This window comes from Larimichthys crocea, chromosome XXII (genome assembly GCF_000972845.2).
Source record: "Larimichthys crocea isolate SSNF chromosome XXII, L_crocea_2.0, whole genome shotgun sequence".
Taxonomy (NCBI): Eukaryota; Metazoa; Chordata; class Actinopteri; family Sciaenidae; genus Larimichthys; species Larimichthys crocea.
Window position 1 is genome coordinate 18890579 of NC_040032.1, and position 21261 is coordinate 18911839.

The 21261-nt window shown below is 40.5% G+C and overlaps 1 protein-coding gene across 2 annotated transcripts in view; it reads right to left on the minus strand.

Annotated features, from left to right (window-relative positions):
• The window catches only part of zbtb16a (zinc finger and BTB domain containing 16a), a 137024-nt gene that overhangs the window by 64348 nt on the left and 51415 nt on the right, over positions 1-21261 (minus strand). For both annotated transcript variants that reach the window (XM_027273360.1, XM_027273361.1), the window contains exon 3: positions 20026-20123. In XM_027273360.1, the coding sequence (XP_027129161.1) occupies positions 20026-20123 (98 nt within the window). The remainder of the gene's footprint in view (positions 1-20025; positions 20124-21261) is intronic.

Genomic DNA, 21261 nt, shown 5'->3' on the forward strand with positions numbered 1-21261 from the left:
AAATGAGGCTTTGACATGTATCCGTGTGCTCCTGCAGGCCACAGGCGTAAGGATATCTTCAGGGCCTTGGGTGGATGTGTGTATTTGTGTGTACATGTGGGTATATAGATGTGTGTGAAGAAGTGCAAGGAAGGAAACAAGAGCTGGATGCATAGAGGAACCACCCGGGGCTCGCCTGGTGTGAAGAGGCAGGAAGTAAGTTAGGCTGTTCTAAAATGCCAAAGTGGACCATTTCTCACAAGCCTCGGGGCCTGGTATTAATAGATCCTAGTTGGACAGGGGTGGGTGGGCTTCTAGTGAAATACACGCTGACATGAGTGACCTACTGAAGTTTGAGTCTACAAAAGTCTGTTGATAGAGGCCTTAATCAGAATAAGATAAACTTTAGATTTACTTGATTTTCAGTCTAAATAAACCAGCCCTGGGAATGCATTGGGTAACTTGTAGCTTTGAAGACTTCACTGCCAAGAAATGGTGACAGTAGGAAAATGCACACAACAATTTACCAACCCAGTCAGGGGGAGAGTGCTTTTGGTTGACAATGCTCAAAAAAATCCACATTGGGCAAAACTTATGAACTCACTGCCTTGAACTCCTTGGAGAGAGAATTCAGGAAGCGTTAAGTAGCAGAAATATGATTCACCAAGAGATGCACCAATAGTGAAATATATAATAGATAGAGCCTGTGCAATATTTGGCTGTGTAAGTTGTGTGTTTTGTTGCGGGGGTTTTCCGTTTTCAAGATATGTCTGACAAGTGATGTGTGACTACAACATGCAACACATCCTCCAAAAAACAGCCAAACTTAACAGCATGGTCAGATTGTTCATAGAGTTCTCCACTGATTTAGCATTGATGCAGCAGAACCAGAGCAAGATGTTGTTTGAGTGCATTCTTCTTCCTCGTCAAAACAGGGCACTGACATTACCCACAATCCAACCTGACCATCGACAGTCCAGTTGGAAAATCAGTTGTGTTATTGTAGCAGCAGCTAAGACAGTCTTGAGCTGCTAGCCTTAAAACGTCCGGTAAACTCACTTCTTTCTGAATTCCACATTTCCAGATTTTTCAATTATTGAGTATCAATTGTCATAGCAAAGATCAGTCCTATCAATAACTGTACCTGATATTAGAACTGACTTGAGATCAGAGAGTTCAAAACTAATCAACCTGACATTCTGTTCAAAGTCAATTTACAGCTATTCATTTAGACTAGGACGTACAGTAGGGCAGTTAGTTCATTTATAATCTACTCAAAGCCATTCAGTGGAGCAACCACCAGAAGAAAAACCAACAGGCAATAATGGAAGATATGCCTGTGATGCATCCTACACCTGACTGACAACATTTTCTTTTTTTTTTTGATAATACTGCCAAGAACAAGTCAATGTCACAGTGTTTTCAACAGCATTATCTCACAAGTGTTCCATTGAAAGCTACTGCAGCATCTTTCAAACCTTGACATTTTTCCCCTGTGCTTTGCTCTTTTAATTCCTCTTGAGTCTTGTTTATTTCTTGAACAGCTAGTGAATGTTCCTGTTGAATTTTGACTGCCTGAGCACTTCAAACCAGGTCCTTTACGGAAAAAAAACCCAAAACAAAAAAACAGTAGTTTTCCAAAGCAATTTGAAATAAAACAGTAACTGGCAACAACCCTCAAACAACCACAAAGCAGTTCTGAATCATTGCTGCAATGTACACCGTGTCCAGGGAGCTTTACCAATAAATGGGTTTTGAAGAAATGCTTGAAAATGATTGATATTTGCAGATCTCGGCAAGTTCTGTATGAATAATAAGACCAAAGCCCTGCTAGTAGCAAACTTAAGGTTCAACAACAGAACAAACAACATCGGGTACAGTTTTTAAGCCTAAAAGTTTGACCACCACTGAAATACAGGTCATTTAAGTGTTTGACTAAACAATCAGTGCTCAGGAAAATCCATATCAAATTCTAAGGACAGACTGCTAGCAGGGCTGAAAGCTCATTTTCATATGATATTAGCTTTACTCTATGTGTGCTGGGAAGGGAGACAGCCAGACCTGAGACTCTGACCAGCAGCTGAACTCTTACCCCTGTGACCACCACTGACTGTTGCCCAGCCAGCTGCTGGGAATCCAGCAATTGACATCCTCTTTACAGTGCTGTAAATGCATTTATAGTTCAAGTGAGGAAGGGATGAGATGGCTGCTAGATCAGGGCAGGAAAACTCATTTTGGCTGCTTTTTGTTGCCTGGGGGGGGGGGGTGCTTGTTGGAGGGCTGAGGTTTAAGGTGATTGTACCAAATCTAGACACAGAAGCAACACTTGTTGCACTGTTATTTTTTTATTTTTTTTTTTCTGCTTTTGCAGTAGCAGGCAAAATGACTGCCAAGGAGTACTGGAGAATGAAACCAAAGCAAAAGCTGTGGCTGTCTCTGGGAATTTTACCAGTGCAACAGGAGACAATGAACTCCTGCTCATTAAAAACCAGTGTGGTGGACACACAATGCATTCAACCAGTTTCATGTTAGCATAAGCATTCTTGTCAGATGGTGAGGAAACATTACAAAACCTTTCACTGTCCTCAGGTCCAGTTATCTCCCGCTGGCCTTTGTTTTCATTTTTTTAATTTTTTTTTGTATTTGTATACAGTGAACCAAAATGGCCACACGAGCAGAGAAATCATGGCAGGATGCCATACACACTCCTACACACTCTCCTTCCCTTTCCCCAGGTCAATAACCTGTAAAGATTTAGTGTTTAGGGCCCATTATTTCCTGCTTTCAAGTCACACATTGTCAAAGGCAATGCTGAGTTTATTAAGGCTGGAGTCATGGGGCCTGAATGGGAAGCAGGGAATACAGTGATCACTTGGTAGTAAAACCGTGACAAAGAAGAAATAAAAAGGAGGAAAGAGTGTATACTGGAAGAGAAATACTGGAAGTAGAGGAACCTAGGAATGAAATACTGGACACAAGCTTTAAATTATTTCTAAATTTAGTCATAAAAGAAAGGTTTATGTTTTTCAAGTTAATATCTATCATGTCTGCATGTTCTTATGTCAGGGCATAAATGTTAGTTATAGATAAAGCGATTAAAAACACAACTACAACATTGCTGAACAATTGATGTAAGTCAGTTCAACTCAGGAAAGAGGCCGAGCTGAGCCAACAGAAACAATTGGAGACATGGCTGAGAGTGCGGCGATAGGATATCCAAATGGCTAAACAACAGGAAATGCTTGAAATGTGCTTTTTTTTCTGTTGGGTTTTGTTTTTTTACTGCACTCAGGTGCATTGATTTACATACTTGTTTATTTTGTTTGATTCCAAAATCCTCTCTTCCACCCTGTTAAATCTTCCACATAAAACATAATAAGTGCTGACTTCAAACAGGCAAATCGGATCAATTAGGGAAATCTCACAACAAGAGCTATTTAGGGGAATAAACTTACCTCAAAATACCACATAACTTGTAGTCATCAAGCCTGCGCTATCTGCCAAATGACACCATACAGAGGTTACCACCTCTTTTCCATTAAGTCATCTGTTTTCCCCCAAATGGGGTGTCAGAGCGAGGATATTATTTGGTGAGCAAAGTCAAAAGAAAGACAAAAAAAAAAGAAAAAGATGAAGAAAATCCCCATGTTCAGATTCTGTCCACAGCACAGATGACTTTGAGATCCAATTAGTTATCATTTATGAGAGCATGAGCTCAGCTTTCTGACTGCCTTCATCAGCTGCTTTCATTTTGAGCTACAATAAAGTTAAAAAGACATTGCTTACGGCATGTATACTGAATTATACATGAACACATAGAGCCCTAAATAAACACCAGACAAGGAGAAACACATTTTCACGCATTCTGTTAACTGTAACGTTTCATAGTTTGAGAGCAAATCAGGTTGTCGACAGGCCTCTAAAAAATCTTACGTTCTCTACAAATCTACAGAGGTGATGACTATTATTAAAAGCATTTATTCAATGCAAAAGAATATCTATGCTAATAATTTTCCTCCCGGCCAAAGTGAAGTTGTTTGGATTTCAGGATTTGCCCTCTTCTTCTTGCAGCCCCGTCACTTTGAGCACACTGCTCTGGATATAGATACAGCAGAACTGATACTGTAGGGGCGATGACAGCTCCTGGCAGGCGGCCAAAAGTCGGGAAGTGTGTGTATATGTGTGGTTGGAGTGGTGGTGGTGTGGAGGGGTACAATCAGCTGAGGCAGAAATAGGCCAAATGGTGAATGTGCGGTTCAAAGGGTTCGCCTGTCCTCCCTAGTTGCTCTCTGAGTAGGCTTTTTTTTTTTAGTCTCTTTGCCTGCTGTTACCTTGCTGAATTATTTTGGAAACTCTTGGCTGGATGTAAATTTTATTTAACATTCATTGATTTAACTTGACTTTTGTCCCTCCAGGTTGAATCATAATTAATGTTATGTGTTAATTATTGTGTGGTATTTCTAACATGTACACGTCTCTGGTTGTGAAATATATTAAATATATTACAATGTTTTTCTCTGCTGAACATATTTTTTCCCATTTAGGATTCATTCTCTTCATGCAATGTCACTCAATTCACATTTTATATTCCGTGACATTTCAGTTTTTAGTTTAATGGAAACAGTTATGCCTGCATGAATTTGATACACTTGAATTATGAAAAGCCCTAAACACAATCCCTTTTTTTCATTACTTTGGCCCCAAAAATCTATTAAATATGCAGTTACATAACAGTTAAGATTCACTCAGTTTAGTTTTATCATCTAACCTTAGTGAAGACAAAACCTGATCTGTGTTAAACTGTGCCACCGGCAGCAAACACAACCATGGTGGGACACAGTGTTTTTTGATGTTCAAGAAGCCAAATTATTCACTTCAACCAAACGGATGAAAATGTCCCCAGTTTACATAGAATTTCAGAAGAAGAAGTCTGAAAGTGGGTGACAGTCTTGACAGAAACATCCGTATTGGTGCTGTTATCATGCTGGGTGCACTCATTATGTCTTTGTTCTCTTTATGTCTTTCAGTTTAACCCACAGAGATGTGTTTGCATATTTAGATTACATCTCATAAAGCAAAGGCTCTTTCTTGAGAACTTCCACTGGGTACATTTACATGCAATTCGCTTTTAATCCAGTTAATCAAGCGAACTGGTTTTGGGTCACTGCATTCACACTGTAGAACTCAAAACAAACAGGGTAATGTCTGGGCTGACTATATTTATAGTGGTAATACTAAAGTTCCTTTTGTGTGATCATACGATGCATATTTGATGTGATGCAACATGCAGTTGGGTAAAGTAGCTTCCAAAAAAGGACCTATAAGAAACCCTAATAAGTGAGCTGTTATCGGCTACTGCGACATGGAAACGTCTTAAAGCTTTTGATTTTAGATTTACTCTTGGGAACAACAAGATGTTCTGTTGACTAGCTTATTTAAAACCTTAAATTAAACCCAACTCCCAATAAGACTTGAAATCTGTTGACTTGGTGACACCTGTGGTCACTTGTGGTAGCACCAAGAAGTGTTTTAATATCACAGGTTCCAGCGTTCTGTATAAAAATGATCACAATACCAAAGTATTACCATTGGATGAAGCAGACACTAGAATCAACATGAGAAGAGCAACTGGTGTATCTGTGTGCAGCCCTGCCAAACAAACAAACAAATGGCGTTGCTGAGAGGATTTATTGTGTCATGTTGTTTTAATAAGGACGTCATATTTGGCACATGTTGTTGAGAATGCTGTCATCAGTGTCATCTGAAATCATGGCTGAATGTTGTGAGAGCAGAAATGTAACCCTGGCTTGACTCAAACTGGGGACCTCGCAGTTCATGGACTGCTAAGCTATGGGTGTGTCCCCAGGAATTATAACTTTAAACAAAATATGGATGATAATCAGTATTCATCATGCATTTGAACACAGTTGATAGCTAATTATCAAATGGAATAGATACTGAGCTGTACACGTGGTGCAGTCTGGAAGACTGCACACAGTGTTTCTGAAACTGTCTGTAAGCCTGTCAACCAATACAGATGCTTTTATTATTATTATTACACAACATGCAATAGTGTGCAGCAACAAACTATTAAATATAAACATGGGAACTCAAAATATCAAATAAATAGGAATGGAGACAGAGGTAGACATGGGTCACAGATGTCTCTGGATGTGAGACTGTGCATGGGATGTGTGTTGAGTTGACTTTAAAATGACAGTGTGTGGTCAGTAAGCACTGCCATTCAGTAATAGTTGCAAATCAATACATTGTGTAACCCCTAACCCCTTCTACCAAAAAAAAAAAAAAAAAAATCCTCTGAGGGAGGGGACATCCAAAAAGCCTGTTTACTCTTTGTGCTTTTCCCTCTGACCAGCCATATTAGTATTCCATGGTCACTTGCTTGTTTTCAACAGTTATAACACAATATCCATGCTTTGCTTTTATGTCGCACCTCCCAGTGGAATTAGTAGCATAAAAGCAATCCTTGTGTGTCCTGGCTACTTCCAGATGGCTTTGGGAGTGCTTTTATCTTCTCCCTCTGCCTCGCTCGCTCTGTCTCCTTTCACTTTCTCTTGCTTTCTTTCTTCCCCCCACATGAAAGTGCCGTCGGCAGATCTTTGCTTAGCCGGGTTCATTCTCTCTTCATCCGAAAATATAAAAGTTTCAAAGAGCATTTCATGAGGGAGCTCTTCCATAAATGGGATTCATAGCTTTCTAATCTGCGCTGCGAAATTGATCTAAAAAGTTTCCCAGAGCTATTGGCCAACTTACATAATGCAATAAAAAGGTCGTGCCTGAGAGAATATTTACTTTTATTACCATTTGTGTCACAAACATTCCCCCCCCACTCTGTTTTCCCAACTGGGACTGTAACTAAATCTTGATCCTTTGCAATAAATAAAAAAAAAGAAGCTGTAATGACATTTCATTCAAATCTATGAACACAATTTTAGTATGCTAAAGCAAGTTTGGAACAAGCTGTCAAAAGAATTAGTAGAAGTCTTTAGTTTTATTTAAAAAATGTGAGTGTAAAGCAACATTAAAAAGCAAGATTTATATGAGTTATGCTGTCTGGACTGGGCAAAAACCCCTGAATTATTCTTCATTCATCCCATCACATTCTGTCACATGGTGCAGTTAAAGTTATCTGAAATTTATTTGCCTGGCCGTTTATTTAACACAAGAATACCAGCGACAAACTAAGGCCTGGATCAGAAGGCCTGGGCATCACGAGCAGGCCAATAAACAGAAGAAGAACTGAACAGGACATGTGAACGGAGATGTGTGTGACTGTCTACCCTCATGTAAAACCTGCCTAATTACACACACTGTCATTGCACAATGATAGAGCTGTCAAAATTGAATGGCTGACTTCCATTTCTGCCGATGTCAGTGCATACCATGGGCTCATTACAGAAGCTGCGACAAGTGGTAGTGAAAATCTAATAGCCGTCATGAATGTATGACACACTGTTATATCATTAACAGAACAATGTTTTACTGTTGGGCATAATGCTGGAGAAATCTGAGGCATTTTTGAAACAGGAACAGTGGCTTCACTCTTTTTCCGTCACATGCTGTCCGTCCCATGGAATAACACTCACTTGACTTTCAGGTGTGACTTCCCATCCGGCTCGTCAGTAGATGATGGTAACGGTACACAGGGAGGATTGTCAGAGGAGGCTCTGATTTGATGCGACAGTAAGTGTTTTGGCAGGCTGACAGCTACAGAGCTTCGGTTGCGCTCACAACAGACCGGACAGTTTACAAGACACACCAACGTCAGACAGACAGCACATTTCACGCTTGGATATATTAGCACACATGACAAAAGGCCTACGGCACTGAGATGGTCTTACAATACTTTATGTGAAGTAATCAATACAGAGAGAGGATGTGTAAGTTTTTATTTTATTTTAATATTATTAAATGTATTTTAATTTTCAACTTAGGCTAACTTAGAAGTTAAATCAGTTAAGTCTGGTAAAGTCTGCATCCCAAGTGGACTCTCTAAAAGGTCTGCAGAAGTCCTGATGTGGACTGGTTGATTTGTGGTTTTGGGAACATGTTTTTGGTACATTGCTTTTTTATCCAGCTAACTACCGTCATGCATTGCATGACAAGAAGAAACTCATCCATGTGACACACGATGGTAGCTAGTTGACCATTGATCGTACATTATTTGTTTACGATGCATTGTGGGATACTTTGATACTTCCGCTAATTATCATTGGATGTGGGTGCAGCAATGGTAGGCTGGGAATTAGCTCAACAAACTAACTCTGTGTTGTCTGTGTTGATCAATGGTAAAGGTGTAACTGTGATATGTACAGTATGTCGCTCATACCACATATTCCTGACAACAGGTCTGATCAGGTTTATATGAAAACACCTGTGGGGTTGGAACGTGGTCTGGAATTTATAGTTTCATTTTCTTTTGTTGTTTTGCTCTTTTGCAAATCCATTCCATCCTCATACCAGAAATTATTTGGATATTGAGTGCTTAGTTATGAGTGTGTCTAAAAAACACGGTCATGGTCATCACGTTAGAAATGTGCTGAATGTGGGGTGCTGTTTAGCTCAGTTGGTAGAGCAGCCACACTATGTACAGAGGCTTAGTCCTTGCCGTGGCAGCCCAGGGTTCAAATCCGACCTGCGGCTCTTTCCCTTATGTCATTCCCCATCTCTCTCTCCCCACATTTCCTGTCACTCTTCAGCTGTCTCTATATAAAAAAGCTCAAAAAAGGCAGAAAAAATATCTTTAAGAAAAAAAGAAATGCGCTGATTGTGTCATTACGGTCTATTAACACACAAACACTGCATGAGGAGCAGCTCAGTGTTATTCTGTGAGCTGTCCTGGATACATGTCGCACCACTTGGTTTCTTGACTCTGTATGTGCGTGTGTGCGTGTGTGTGTGTGCATGTGCGTGTGTGTGTGTGTGTGTGTGTGTGTGTGTGTGTGTGTGTCTGGCAGTTTTACAGTCAAGCTCAATACACGCACGCACGCCCGTGCACACACACTCGCACAAAGCAACACAAATCCATACTAGCCACAGGCTCCTCTCCAATCTATTTTCTGCTCAGCTGGTTTTAAATGAAGTTATTATGACTCATTAAAATGCCCACAAGCTTGTGGAAGTCGGCCAATTACGATTTAAATTTAGCCTCCTGCTCTCACAACCTTATCTCCCCCCTGTACTACCCACCTCTCATCACTGCAACTGCTTTTTTCCGTTTTTTTTTTTTTTTTTGCGGGGGGGCGGCACCCTTCTCTCTAACACATACACACACCACACGCACCTGTACATGCGTGAAGGCTTACTTTGAATTGACATGCAAGAAGTGAGATAAGATTGTGGAACTGAAATGACCCACATTAAGATCTTTGCAAGTAATAATTACAGATCAAAGACTAAAAAACAAACCAGATAAAAATTTATATCAACACGTGCTGTCCAGATACACATAACAGCACCTCCTCCAATTGTGGCAGACCACTAATTGCTATACAGAGCTGCACAACTGGACCTCGCCAGTACTGCACATACACACACACACACTTACATAACTGAAGTTTTCCTTGGTAAACTTTGGTTTGCTTTTTTAAAATACTCAAACCACACCAGACAGTATTTGCAAATACATGTTTTTGTTGTGCACTGTTCATTTTGCAATGCATTAAAAGGCCAGCTGGGTTTGTCATATGCAGCACACACTGTATTAAACACCAGGTGTATGGGTGTTGTGTAGAGAGGTTACACTACTTCCACACAGAAAACCCCATTTTTTTTCTGTAGGCATTAGACATCGCTCTATACATGGGTTTCTATTTCTTACCCTGTGAGTGCCTTAAAACCAAGACCCATTGTGTCCAGATAAGTGCTATGGGGGACAACACAATCAGCTCTGCCCTTCTGTCATCTGGACGCCTTGAGACAGTCTGAAGGACCCTTTACCTAAAAAAAGACACTTCCAGAATACCTGGAGACTAGACCGAGCAATTCCACCTGATCCTTCTCTAGCCCCCTTGAGCAATGTTCACTATTCAGAGCCCCCCCCAAAAAACACACAAACACACACACGACCTAATTTAACATCACACTCTGAAGCAAACAAATGTGTGCAGCCTGTGCATCTTCTCCCTCCCTTCAAGTTAATGGTGTGCAGTCTATGCGTGTGTGTGTGTGTTTGTGTGTGGTTAACCGCATGTTTGTGTGCGAGTGTGTGTGTTTGATTCGTGTGTACACGTGTGTTTGTGTGCGTTCTACAGTATCATTCGAATTTCCAGGAGAGCAAATTAATTGGCAGCCTTTTGCAATAATTGACTTTTACCACACACACACACCACACAAAACACATGCATCTAGCACACACAATGAGCACTCACATCTCTCTCTCTTCCTCTCTCTCGCTCTCTCAGACACACACACACACACACACACACGCGCGCACACACACACACACACACACATGCTGCTCGCTGACAACAAAGCTGCTGGGAGGAGGGAGGGATGATGAAGCGAATCCAAAATTCAATCGACTGTGTTCTTGTTTTGAGCAGAAGGCACAAAGTGTACTGTACTGTGAGAGGCCATAAAACTCTCACTCTCCACCAAAAAAGAAAGAAAGAAAAAAAATAAAACAGCCTTTGGTAGACACACAGACGTTTCAGCAATCACCCTCCATCAAAACACTTTGTCTCGCATACAAAAATAAGACTTGGCATCAGAGCGGAATACCAAATCAGGCCCATTAAGGGAGCACAGGGGCACTCGCTACTTAGCAACCAAAAGGATTTAAAGCTGCAATATCCCTGTAATAAAAGGAATAAGATCAAGTCCTCTTGTTTTTTCCTTCATGTCTGAAAATAGAGAGGGCTAAAAAGTCAACTTTGAGCTTCCCTGTCTAACTTTTTGATTGGCAGACTTTAGGAATAACCAGTACTACAGGAAAAAAAAGAATGTAGTAATTTGATTACATACTAATCTGCTGGAGCTGCTTGTTTGACAAAAGCTGATTACTTGTGGAATTATTTCATTAGTGGTATTTGTGCTTCAGGGAGGATTCATCTTTTTCACATCTTGCAAATAAGAGCTTGCACGGATGATTCTAAATTGTGTTACTTGTAGAGATACTTCTGCTAAGTATATGATTAAAAGTACATTTGTTAGTGGTTCTTTGGGTTTTAACCATTGCAGCTAGTAGATTTGCTCATGACAAGTGCATAGCATTAACTCACATGTATTGATTTTGTATTGTATGCATGTAAAGTACAGAAATTATTTGTACTTTCCCACATTTCATATCAATTTCATGTTTTGTATTCACGTAGTCCAAGGTAAAATGTATATAATTGCATATTGAAGATATTAGACTGATAAGTTAATGTTAGGTAATATACCGTAAAAGCGAAAGCTCGCCATGATGCAACGTTAATAAAAATTCACTATAGCCAAATTGATTTACATACTTATGTAAGTGTGAGTTGCTGATGTCACATTGTAGCATTAATAAAATGATTCCCTCATTCATCTTGTGACCACAGACAAACAGGATCCTTGTCAAGAAGAGTGTCAAACTCTACTAGTGTCACATGTACAATTTTTTTTTTTACAAATCAGCACATCAGAAAAAAAGGAAGAGGCCCTGTTCATCTTGCGTAAACTTTGTCTGGTGTTATCAGATGGTGGACAGAGTGTAAGTGACAAATATGAAAACAACTCCTAAAATATTTATCCTTGTTAAGCAAGGAAAGTGTGACAGGCAGCCACGGGGTTCATGGGAAGTGTGTTGTTCTAAACCAAAATGAGGTGGAAGATAACAAATGGATTTGTTTACAGCAGGACCAAGGATACTATATCAAATATTTCATGAGGCTAAAAAATCTGAAGCTGAATCCTGAGCTATTTTGAAAAGAACTAACAACATATTCAGAATTTAAGCTTAAAAACTGAGCTAAAAATTAAAATCACCAACCATCCTGAGAATGGTGCTGGATAACGGGGTTCATCCTTTGGGGAGCCTGAATGTGCAAATTTCATACCAGTCTGCGCATGTCATTGTTATTTTGTGTATAGAGAGCCAAAGGTAATTTTGGGGATAGATGCTATTGCACTATCTTGCGTAATTCGTCTTGTAGGCGGTTTCTTACCAATCTTTTTAGTTTCACCATCCAAGATAGATGAGTAGACAGAAGGATGAGCCATTTGCTAAAAAATGTTGCACATACTTTAACAACTGTAAATGCCATTCAGTATCAAAGTATGAATTGTGCAGCCCTTCCATGGCATGCTATGATACATATTATTAGACAGTGAGACATCCCTTGCCGGTAAGTGACAGCAGTGCAAGTTACAGTTAATATCTTCACAGCCTCTTCCAGGAAGGCAGCTACAGGTGTCAGGCAGAACCATGCCGAGCAAAATGACATTTAAGGCCATCTAGTCTGAGTGTGCTTCCAGACACAGAGCTGTCAACCTGGCCAGCCAGAGACTCCATCACCCAGAGGATCATCACTCACATACTGTTCAGCCCTGGCTATTTTTATGTTTTATTTCTTTAGAAACACAGAATTTCCAAGAAGCCCACGGCACAGGTACACTGAGCACACTGCCTAAGGAGCGCAGCTGCTGAGAGCAACACGTTTCCAATGAAGACACATTTGCTGAGGACAGAGGGGTCTAACGAGTCCCCCCCCCGCCCTCTCTTCCCCACACTGTCTGTGGTAGGGAAATAAAAATATCAGACCAGCAGCAACGGCTGATGCTACAGTATTATAAGTCGACCCCTGCGTTGTGTCACCTCTCGCTCGTCTGTCCCTGACGTCGTGCCCTCCCATCTCCTAATACAACCCAGTTGAGATTTGTCCAGCTGCGCAATCCCAGTGGTGTTTGAAACAGTAAATCAACAGGCCAGGGGGAAGTATTACAAGAAGTGCAGGGAAGGGGGGGGGCTGGGGGCTTTAAGTTGCAGAGAAGGAGTAATGTTATGCTACTAAAGCATGAGCTACTGCTGTTTATCCGCTCTGTTTGTAACCCTGTGTTAATGCACCAAGGGAAACAGCAGTGATATATGTGTCTGTGTGTGTGTGTGTGTGTGTGTGTGTGTGTGTGTGCGCACATGCAGGACAGAACATCAGCTGTAGGAAAAAAAATGTACATGCAAACCGCTTAACACTTTGGACCATACTTTTATTTTTTTTTCTGAACTACTTCTTTTCCTACTACTTGCTTTTAATAGCACTCCCCCCTCCTCCGTCCTCCCTCCCTTGAGTCTCCTGTCTCTCTTCTCACTCATGCATACACACACACACACACACACACAGGCAGACACGCACACACACATTTAGGAATTTGTGGCCTGGAAGGCAGTCAAGTTTCATTAATTTCTGGGTTTGGGTACAGTACAGTGTGTTCCTGGACTCACATCTGCGAGCGATCATAAATGCTGGAATGCTGGCAGAACATCCAGACCTGCCGGCACAAATATGTCGTCATCACTGTGAGGGAAGAACCGGCACAACGCCAAAACAGCCGACCAGCCGACAGCCAAACAGCCAAACAAACGCCACGGAGATAGAAATGCAGACAAAGAGCAATGGGAAAACAGCCCTACCGCCTCGCAGTGTTCATATCCAAATTCTTTGCATTTTTCCTCATCTAAACGCTCTGGACATTTACGTGGGCATTTCACTCCCACACTGATTGTGATCAGATTGGAACAAAGCTTTTAATTTTAGGGAGCCAAGATGAACATCTGGTCAGAGACAGCAGGGAAACTAGACTTTTGGCTAACCCTGGCACTTTTACAATAATGTTATTTAATGTGCACTATTCAGGTCAAACAAAATATAAATAATTACCCAGCATTTCTCTGAACATAGCACACTTTTATCTCTCTTTGGTTAATGTCCTTTTCCTTCATTCAAGTCTCTGGTAGTGAAAGTGGGACAGGGTTCCAATGTTTTAGTGAAACTACCTCTGGGGTGGCGCTGTTTTATTTCTACACAAAGTGGCTTTAAGTAACCTACCTATCCCAGCTTTTCTTTTTTAGCATACAGCCAAAAAAGACCCACCAACAGGGAACATAATGCTATGCTACCAGCTGAGGTGTCGTAAAAGATAAATTTCCCTTCTGGTCTGGTCAGAAACACTTTTCCAAATGGCAAACCTCATTCTGGAAATACACTGTACTGGCTGACTAGTGCACAAACCAAACACAGGCATACCAAACTGATGAAACCCGTGTGACACACCATCACACAATGGTAGCATATGACCCAAAATGGCAGGAGATTAACAAGTAAAGTCATGTTTCCCTCAATAATGAAGAGAATCTAAGATAAGATGTGTTTGTGGGTAAACTACGATGCTTGTCTGAAACAGTTTAGTTCAATATTGTGTGTGCTTGTCATTTTGTCGTATTGTCCAAACTTTCTAGGGAGAATTATTACATTCCTTTAAACTTATGATGTGTTCTTACTATTTGCAATTACAGTTTACTTTCCCTAAACTGGGTGTGACATCTGTGCCAATACAACACAGGTGCCAAAACAATATTTCTTTTAACACCTGCAAGTATAAACAGGTTTTAATTCTTTTATTTCTGTTAGCAGAATGTGTCAAACTGCTCAGTGAATCAGTGCTAAATAAATGTATGAGTAGTAAGTAGCATACAGTCTGGAGAAAGTGTTTCTGATATATAGCAGGAATAATCCAATGCATACTCGCTTAGGAATATAACCAAGCAACAATTTAAATAAAGGCGAGTCAATGGTATAATCCATCTCTGCATTTAAATACTCCTTTCGGTTCCTTCACTGCCAGACAACACATTACAGAGATCATCTCTCTGTTCATATATCATCACATTGTGCCCTTGAGCAAGACACTTAGCCTGTGACTGCTGCTTAAATAAAGATCTTTTTTAATGTGCTCCAGGTCTCTCACACACACATAGACACACAGAGTTGGCTAATCCAGGGACTCTTTGCCATGTATACATACTGTAAACGGGGGATTAAGATTTATAAGCCATAAAGGCAGTGAGATGAAAAGTTGGTGCGAACAGAGATTGCGATGCGGGTGTTCAGGGAGAGTCTTATTTGTAATCTTATTATGCTGCATTGGCTCGCTCGGAAAACAAACTGTGAATCATATCAGTCTGGTCTGGTCTTGTTAGATGAGCTTCAACACACATACACACTCATATTCTTCTCTTTTAGCTGTCTACTGTGTCCGATGATGACGCTTACGCTTTCATACACACAGATTTAAAAACCAGATTATTTTTCGGATTATGGTTTTTGGTCAATGAATTCATATGGCACATTTGTGTATTTTTCTCTAATATTGCTAAGAGTTTACATACTTTGAGAATAGTAATAAGACAGAGGAATATTAAGTGTTTATTCCTTACCGTGGTTTGACAAAGAAGACTTGCTAAACTGTTATAAATGCAGAGGAGATTAAAACTTCCAGAAAATGGGCCTTGACTAAGTACTTTTTTTTTTTCAATATAAAGATGTGTTTCTACATCTCATTCTCATTTCTTTCGTTCAGTAATCTGACAAGACATTCAGTGCAAACTTCAGATGCTTCAAGTTTCAGTTTCCAGCACGAGCACTGAATTATTCTCGGGTTCCATTGTGACTTACATAACTGCTATTTCAGGCCTTGAATCAAATACAACGTATTCACTTTTTTCAGGGCAATCAGTTTGCATGAAATGGTCTTCAAAACATTGGCGTTATTTGTCCATCGGCGGTGTTAAAGTGCAGCAATCATTTGAAGAAAACAACATCTAGGACCTCAAAATGCACCCAAAAGGGGCTGAGTCACAGCTCTCCACCCTGCTTGAACCTCCATCTGCAGGCTTTGGCTCAGCAAACGCTGTCAAACACTAAACGTCAGGCGGAGATTAAAAAAAACCAAACAAAAAAACAACGTGGCGAGAGGACAGACAGAACGAGACGAGAGGGAAAAAAAAAAATAGCTGGCACAAGGTAGACTGTACATACTGTACCCTCAGTGGTGGCAAGCAGCCCAGACTGGCAAGCCGCCAAGTCCTCCGTAGAACAAGCACAGAGAGACAGACAGACACATAGACGGACAGACAGACAGACAGACAGAAAGACAGAGAGTGAGAGACAGAGTGAAAAGCAGAGAGGAGGGAGGAGGCAGCAGCAGCAGCAGCAGCGGCGTCTGAAACGCTCCACATCCACGACACGCTGCGCATACCAAAAAGCCTCTCCACTCTCTCGCTTCATCTCCTCAATATTCTGTCTTTTCTGAAGCGAGCTGAGGGATGATGGCGGCGGCGGTGGAGGGGGAAGAGGAGGAGGAGGATGAGGGTTGAGGGTTTTTGGGACTCGGTGAAGTGTCATCATTACAGAGAGACATGATAAAAATCGAGAGGCGGCGTCAGACTGAGAAAAAAAAAACAAAAAAACCTTGAAAGTCAAACGGTGGAGGTGGAGGTGGAGAGAAGAAAAAAAAAAGACAACAAAAACTATCAAAGAAGCTTTGCCTCAGTGCTGTCTCTTCCCTAACCGTCGCTCGTCTCGACAGAAGCGCTTGTCTTGCCTTTTACGCCAGACCAAAGCGGCTATGAATCAACACTGATGTGTGTAACAGTACAGGTTGATGTCGTGCGTCAACACAGCCCCGCTTGGAAAGAGGAAAAAAAAAGAGAACCAAAGGAAAAAAAAAAAGAAGTTTGTGCACTTGCTGCCACTGTTGCTAAAAATACACTGCCCACATCTTCCGCTCGGTTGCCTTTCTCAAGGTGGAGTATGTGGTTCTTCCTCGAGTTTTCAATGCTCTTTTTTTTCCATTTGATCGTCCCTCACAGTTTTCACCTTATGTCAATGGGTACAGATTGAGAGTTATTATTAACCTGTTGATATCAAAAGATATTCAACTACTGAAAATCTACTCAGAGAGCACAAATAACCTCCTAGAGGACTGTATTTATGTCCCGACTTACATCTAAATCACACATGTTTTGCCCCACTATAGAGGTCTTTCATCAAAAAAAAGTACTCATGATCTCTCTGGCCTTAAAAGACTCACATACCTGCCAAACCACTTCTTCTTCTTTATCCTTGAACTCTATGAGAAACGAAACCTGCTCCCCTCAAAATTAAACATGATTTAATTTGAGCGATGTTAACTCTGCAATCAGTTACACTTTATTAAAGATGAGAAATGGTTGGCAAACACTGTCAAAAACCTAATGACTAAATATTAAAACCATCCATTTGTTTTCTGTCCTTTTTTTGTTGCAAAAGAAAGTGCTTAATATTTAGGAAAGTTTTTAGCCCATGACATTATTTGTCACTTTAAATTAATGAGTGTGGTCACTAACTTTTATGCTTTTTAATTGAGTTTAGTTGTCTATTTACACTGATATAAATGGGATGAACAAAATGCTAGACTTCTGGCAGGCCCGACTTTTTATTATTTATTTTATCAAGATTTCTGAAGCTATTTAATGGAGAAAAACTCACTAATTACCGATACAGTGGCTGATAAGTTAAATATATATTATAGAAGGAGGTAGTTATGCATATTTATAGCACAATATGTGGAATCAAATGCTTTGAGCTACAGTAAATACAGTGGATAAATCAACAGCACTAAATACCTATACACATTCAGCTAAAAAAAATATGGTTGCTCACAATCTCCAATATTGCTAGTATTACCAACCTTTCCTGAATTCATTAGCAAAACTTACTTAACTGCAACATTACACCACACAAGTACATTTATTGGAGGGTGGTGATAGTGTATGATAAGTAATGAGCTTTAACAGTTATTTTTACTATTAAAACCACTACAAATAATTTCCATAAACACCAAGTATAAGGGGTGGTTTGGTGTACTGTGAACTTCGCTTTAAGTTATCAGCCAGAGTATGGCTCTTTAAGGCATATCACCACTGGAGCATGCAGAGAGCTGCACACAAACACACACACACACACACACACACACTTCAGGAAAAGGGCAACATGAGCGCAAGATTACCTCGACTCACCCTAAGCTTCCACTTTGACATAACAAAAAAGAAAAGAAAAAGAAAACTTTGTGCTTACTGAATTGCATGTGATTCTACACAAAACAGAAGCCAGAGGCTTTAAGGGGCTGGTCGTCACGTCTGGCACAATCTCCAAAACATTCAGCCTCCAATATGTTTTTCTGTGACGGCCGTTCCCGTCGTTGTGCTTTGACAAGTGAGTGAGAAGGGGGTGGGGGTGAGGGGGGGCCTGTATGTGCAGCAGGGACTACAAGAATGGGGTGTAATTTTAAAATAAACAGTGAATATTTCCTCCGAGCAACTTTTGTTTCTGACATGCTGAGTCGTGCGCAGCGCCAATTCATTGGCACAGCGTGAGTTTGTCATTCATCTTTGTCACAACATAGCCGGCGTGTCAGCATCCATCTCAGTCATTGTTTAAATTTCGGTGAGATACGAACAAACAAATGATCCTGGCAATTATCGTTTTCTGCCTACTGACAGTAGTTGGCTAGGGGAATGGTGGTAGGGGTTGGTGATGGCGGGGGGTTGCATCCTCACCACTGTCAACAACAACGACAACAACAATAATGCCAAGTAGACAATTCAGACCACTTACTGTGTCCCATTGGAAAACATGCAGGGCACCAAGCAGAGGGCTCAGTTTCTGGGCCAACATCAACACATGGATTTGGGGGTTTGTGTGTGCGTGTGCAGAAGGGGTTCCCTCAGAGGTCCCATGGCTTTTACAGTGTCTCAATAAACCATCTGCACTTAGAGCCTTAGGAGTGAGGAGCTCCTTGCTGCCTATAAAAGACGGTCCATGCCATTAAAGCAGTGCTGCGCTAAGTAGGCTCAGAGCACATGGAGTGCTGGTGTGTCTGGGGGTGGGTGTAATAGTGTCAGACTGGACCAATCAATGTGTCCTGTGTTCTGACTTCTACTCAGACCTCTAATGTAGCAGAGGTATAGGATGACAGTATGATGATGTGCAGGCACCTATTTGGTTAAGTTTCCCACAGCTGCTCAAGCTTTACTGGGCTGAAGAGTTATTTAATCCACAAATCACTGAAACTGGGTTATGCTCCACATTCACATATTCAAAACTAGTATATTTATAGTGAGATAAAGCATATGTAAGGCAAGTTATTCTTTTATTCAGCTCAAAGGCTCAGGCTGCACAAACTTCAAAGTTGGCATCGGCTATAAATGCATATATCATATAAAAATCTGTTTATGTATTATGCAATGTATTCATAGTGAATTAATCACTGTGAATCTGTGAATAGTTGTAAACCAAATTTGTGAGATGTGAGAGTAAAGGCTTCAGGGTACAGAGGTATAAATCTGCCTCCTTTTAAAAGGACCATGCCAGCGTGCCAGCACATTTTTATTTGGAATCACATTAACATTACTCATTAAACAAACTCTCAAAATCACCTTTAAGGGATGTAAGACCTGCTTGAATTCATTCAGACTGTAGCTGCCACTGAGGACAGTAAGGTTTTGTCCTCAAGAAGAGGGAGATCAAATTTACAGAAAACATGAGTGAACAGTGACATTAAAAAATAAGTATTATTTATAATATTAATGAATATTTTAAAATGTCTTAGGGTGTGGTGGCACAGGGGAATTTGGACTCTTGACCTCAGTACTTCTGTAATCCTGGCAATAGTCCTGCTTGAAAAAACTTTTATTTTGGGCATATTTCCAATTGTATTGGAAGCCAGGGTGGTTGTAATTGAACACCAATACGGTTATAAACCATAATAAAAAAATCAATGGGAACCAAATCACATTTAAAAAAATTGAAACCTCTGCAGCATGCAGTGTTGTAAGAAATATTATTTGTAATAAATAGGTAATAAAACAAAAAAATAAATAAATTGGTATGACTCTTTAAGGAGCTGTTTACCACCAGCCATTCCCTATAATCAATAGTGAAACCAGCAATGAAAACAAGAGGTACTCAACAGTGATCATAGTATGGGCTTGTGGCTTTTGGGTTGGTTTGATTTCTTTACCTGAATGAGACAGCAAATGCATCCGTAGACGGAGGCTGTCCAGGAAGCTCTTCCCGCACAGCTCACAACCGTAGGTCTTCATACCACTGTGCATCTTCCTGTTGACAAAGAGCAAAACAAAAACGTTTTAAAGTCCGGACACTGTCAAACAATACAGCGCAAAGCTTAATGTGCATGCACGTCACTCAATCAGACGACGTGTCCCTAACAAAGTGTTTTGTTTTGTTTTTTAATCATGACCAACTTTGAGCACTTTTGCAGTTTGACAGGAAGGGTCACACTCTATCAGTCATAACACCAGCACATAACAATAACCATCAGTGTAACAGGCTGTTCTGCTACCACACATTTTCTTCTGCAGGGGAGCAGCAGACCATGACTCGGTGCTGTAAATCACAAGGTGCTATTCAAGCAGAGGCATTATCAACTCCCTACATCTCAAGTGCTGCAGATGGATAAGGAGCTATAAAGGGAAATAGAATGATTTATTCAGGCAAACACATAAGACAGCTACTTAGTGTTATGAACCATTTATGGGCCAGTTTTTGACTACTGCTTTCTAAACTTTAAGGTGATGTGTAGCCTGAAGAAGAAGAAAAAAAAAAATCAGATGTGCAATGAATTGCCTGTTCCCAAATAGACAGTCATTAGGTTGTAACATAGTTTAAGAGCACAAGGTCAGACAAGACTAAGGTTCAATATTTGATTATGCAGTAAAGGCCTTGAAGGTTAGGTAACTAAATAACATCTGACAACAGAAAGACTAGCCTCGCCTCACTCTCTGTTACGAAATCCTCAAAGACCCCACGGCTCAGTACAAAGCATATTATTCTTGAGAGATATCTCAAAGTGCTCTAAAGCAATTAAGGTGACACGAATTGCCAAACAACTGCCACAGTGCCTTAAACCTCCCGAGAACTTCAAATACCTCCAAATACTACAAATACAGCCTTGACTGAAGCACACAAAAGGTGCACACACCCATGAGTGTAATGATTGTTAGTCAAGCTGGTGCTGTTTCACATTTGGCACATTTAATTAATCCAAAGCTGCTGGTCTTTCACACCGTGAACCTCGAGAGACAAGTGTCATCTTTTTGACAGTAATGCTCCAATCGAGTTCAAATTGAGACGGTAAAAAAAACAAAAACGCTGATAACTCTTTAAGCTTTGGTTTGATTTGCATCTTTCTGAATTAAAATATTAAATGTTGAACACATTAATGAAAAGCTGAAGC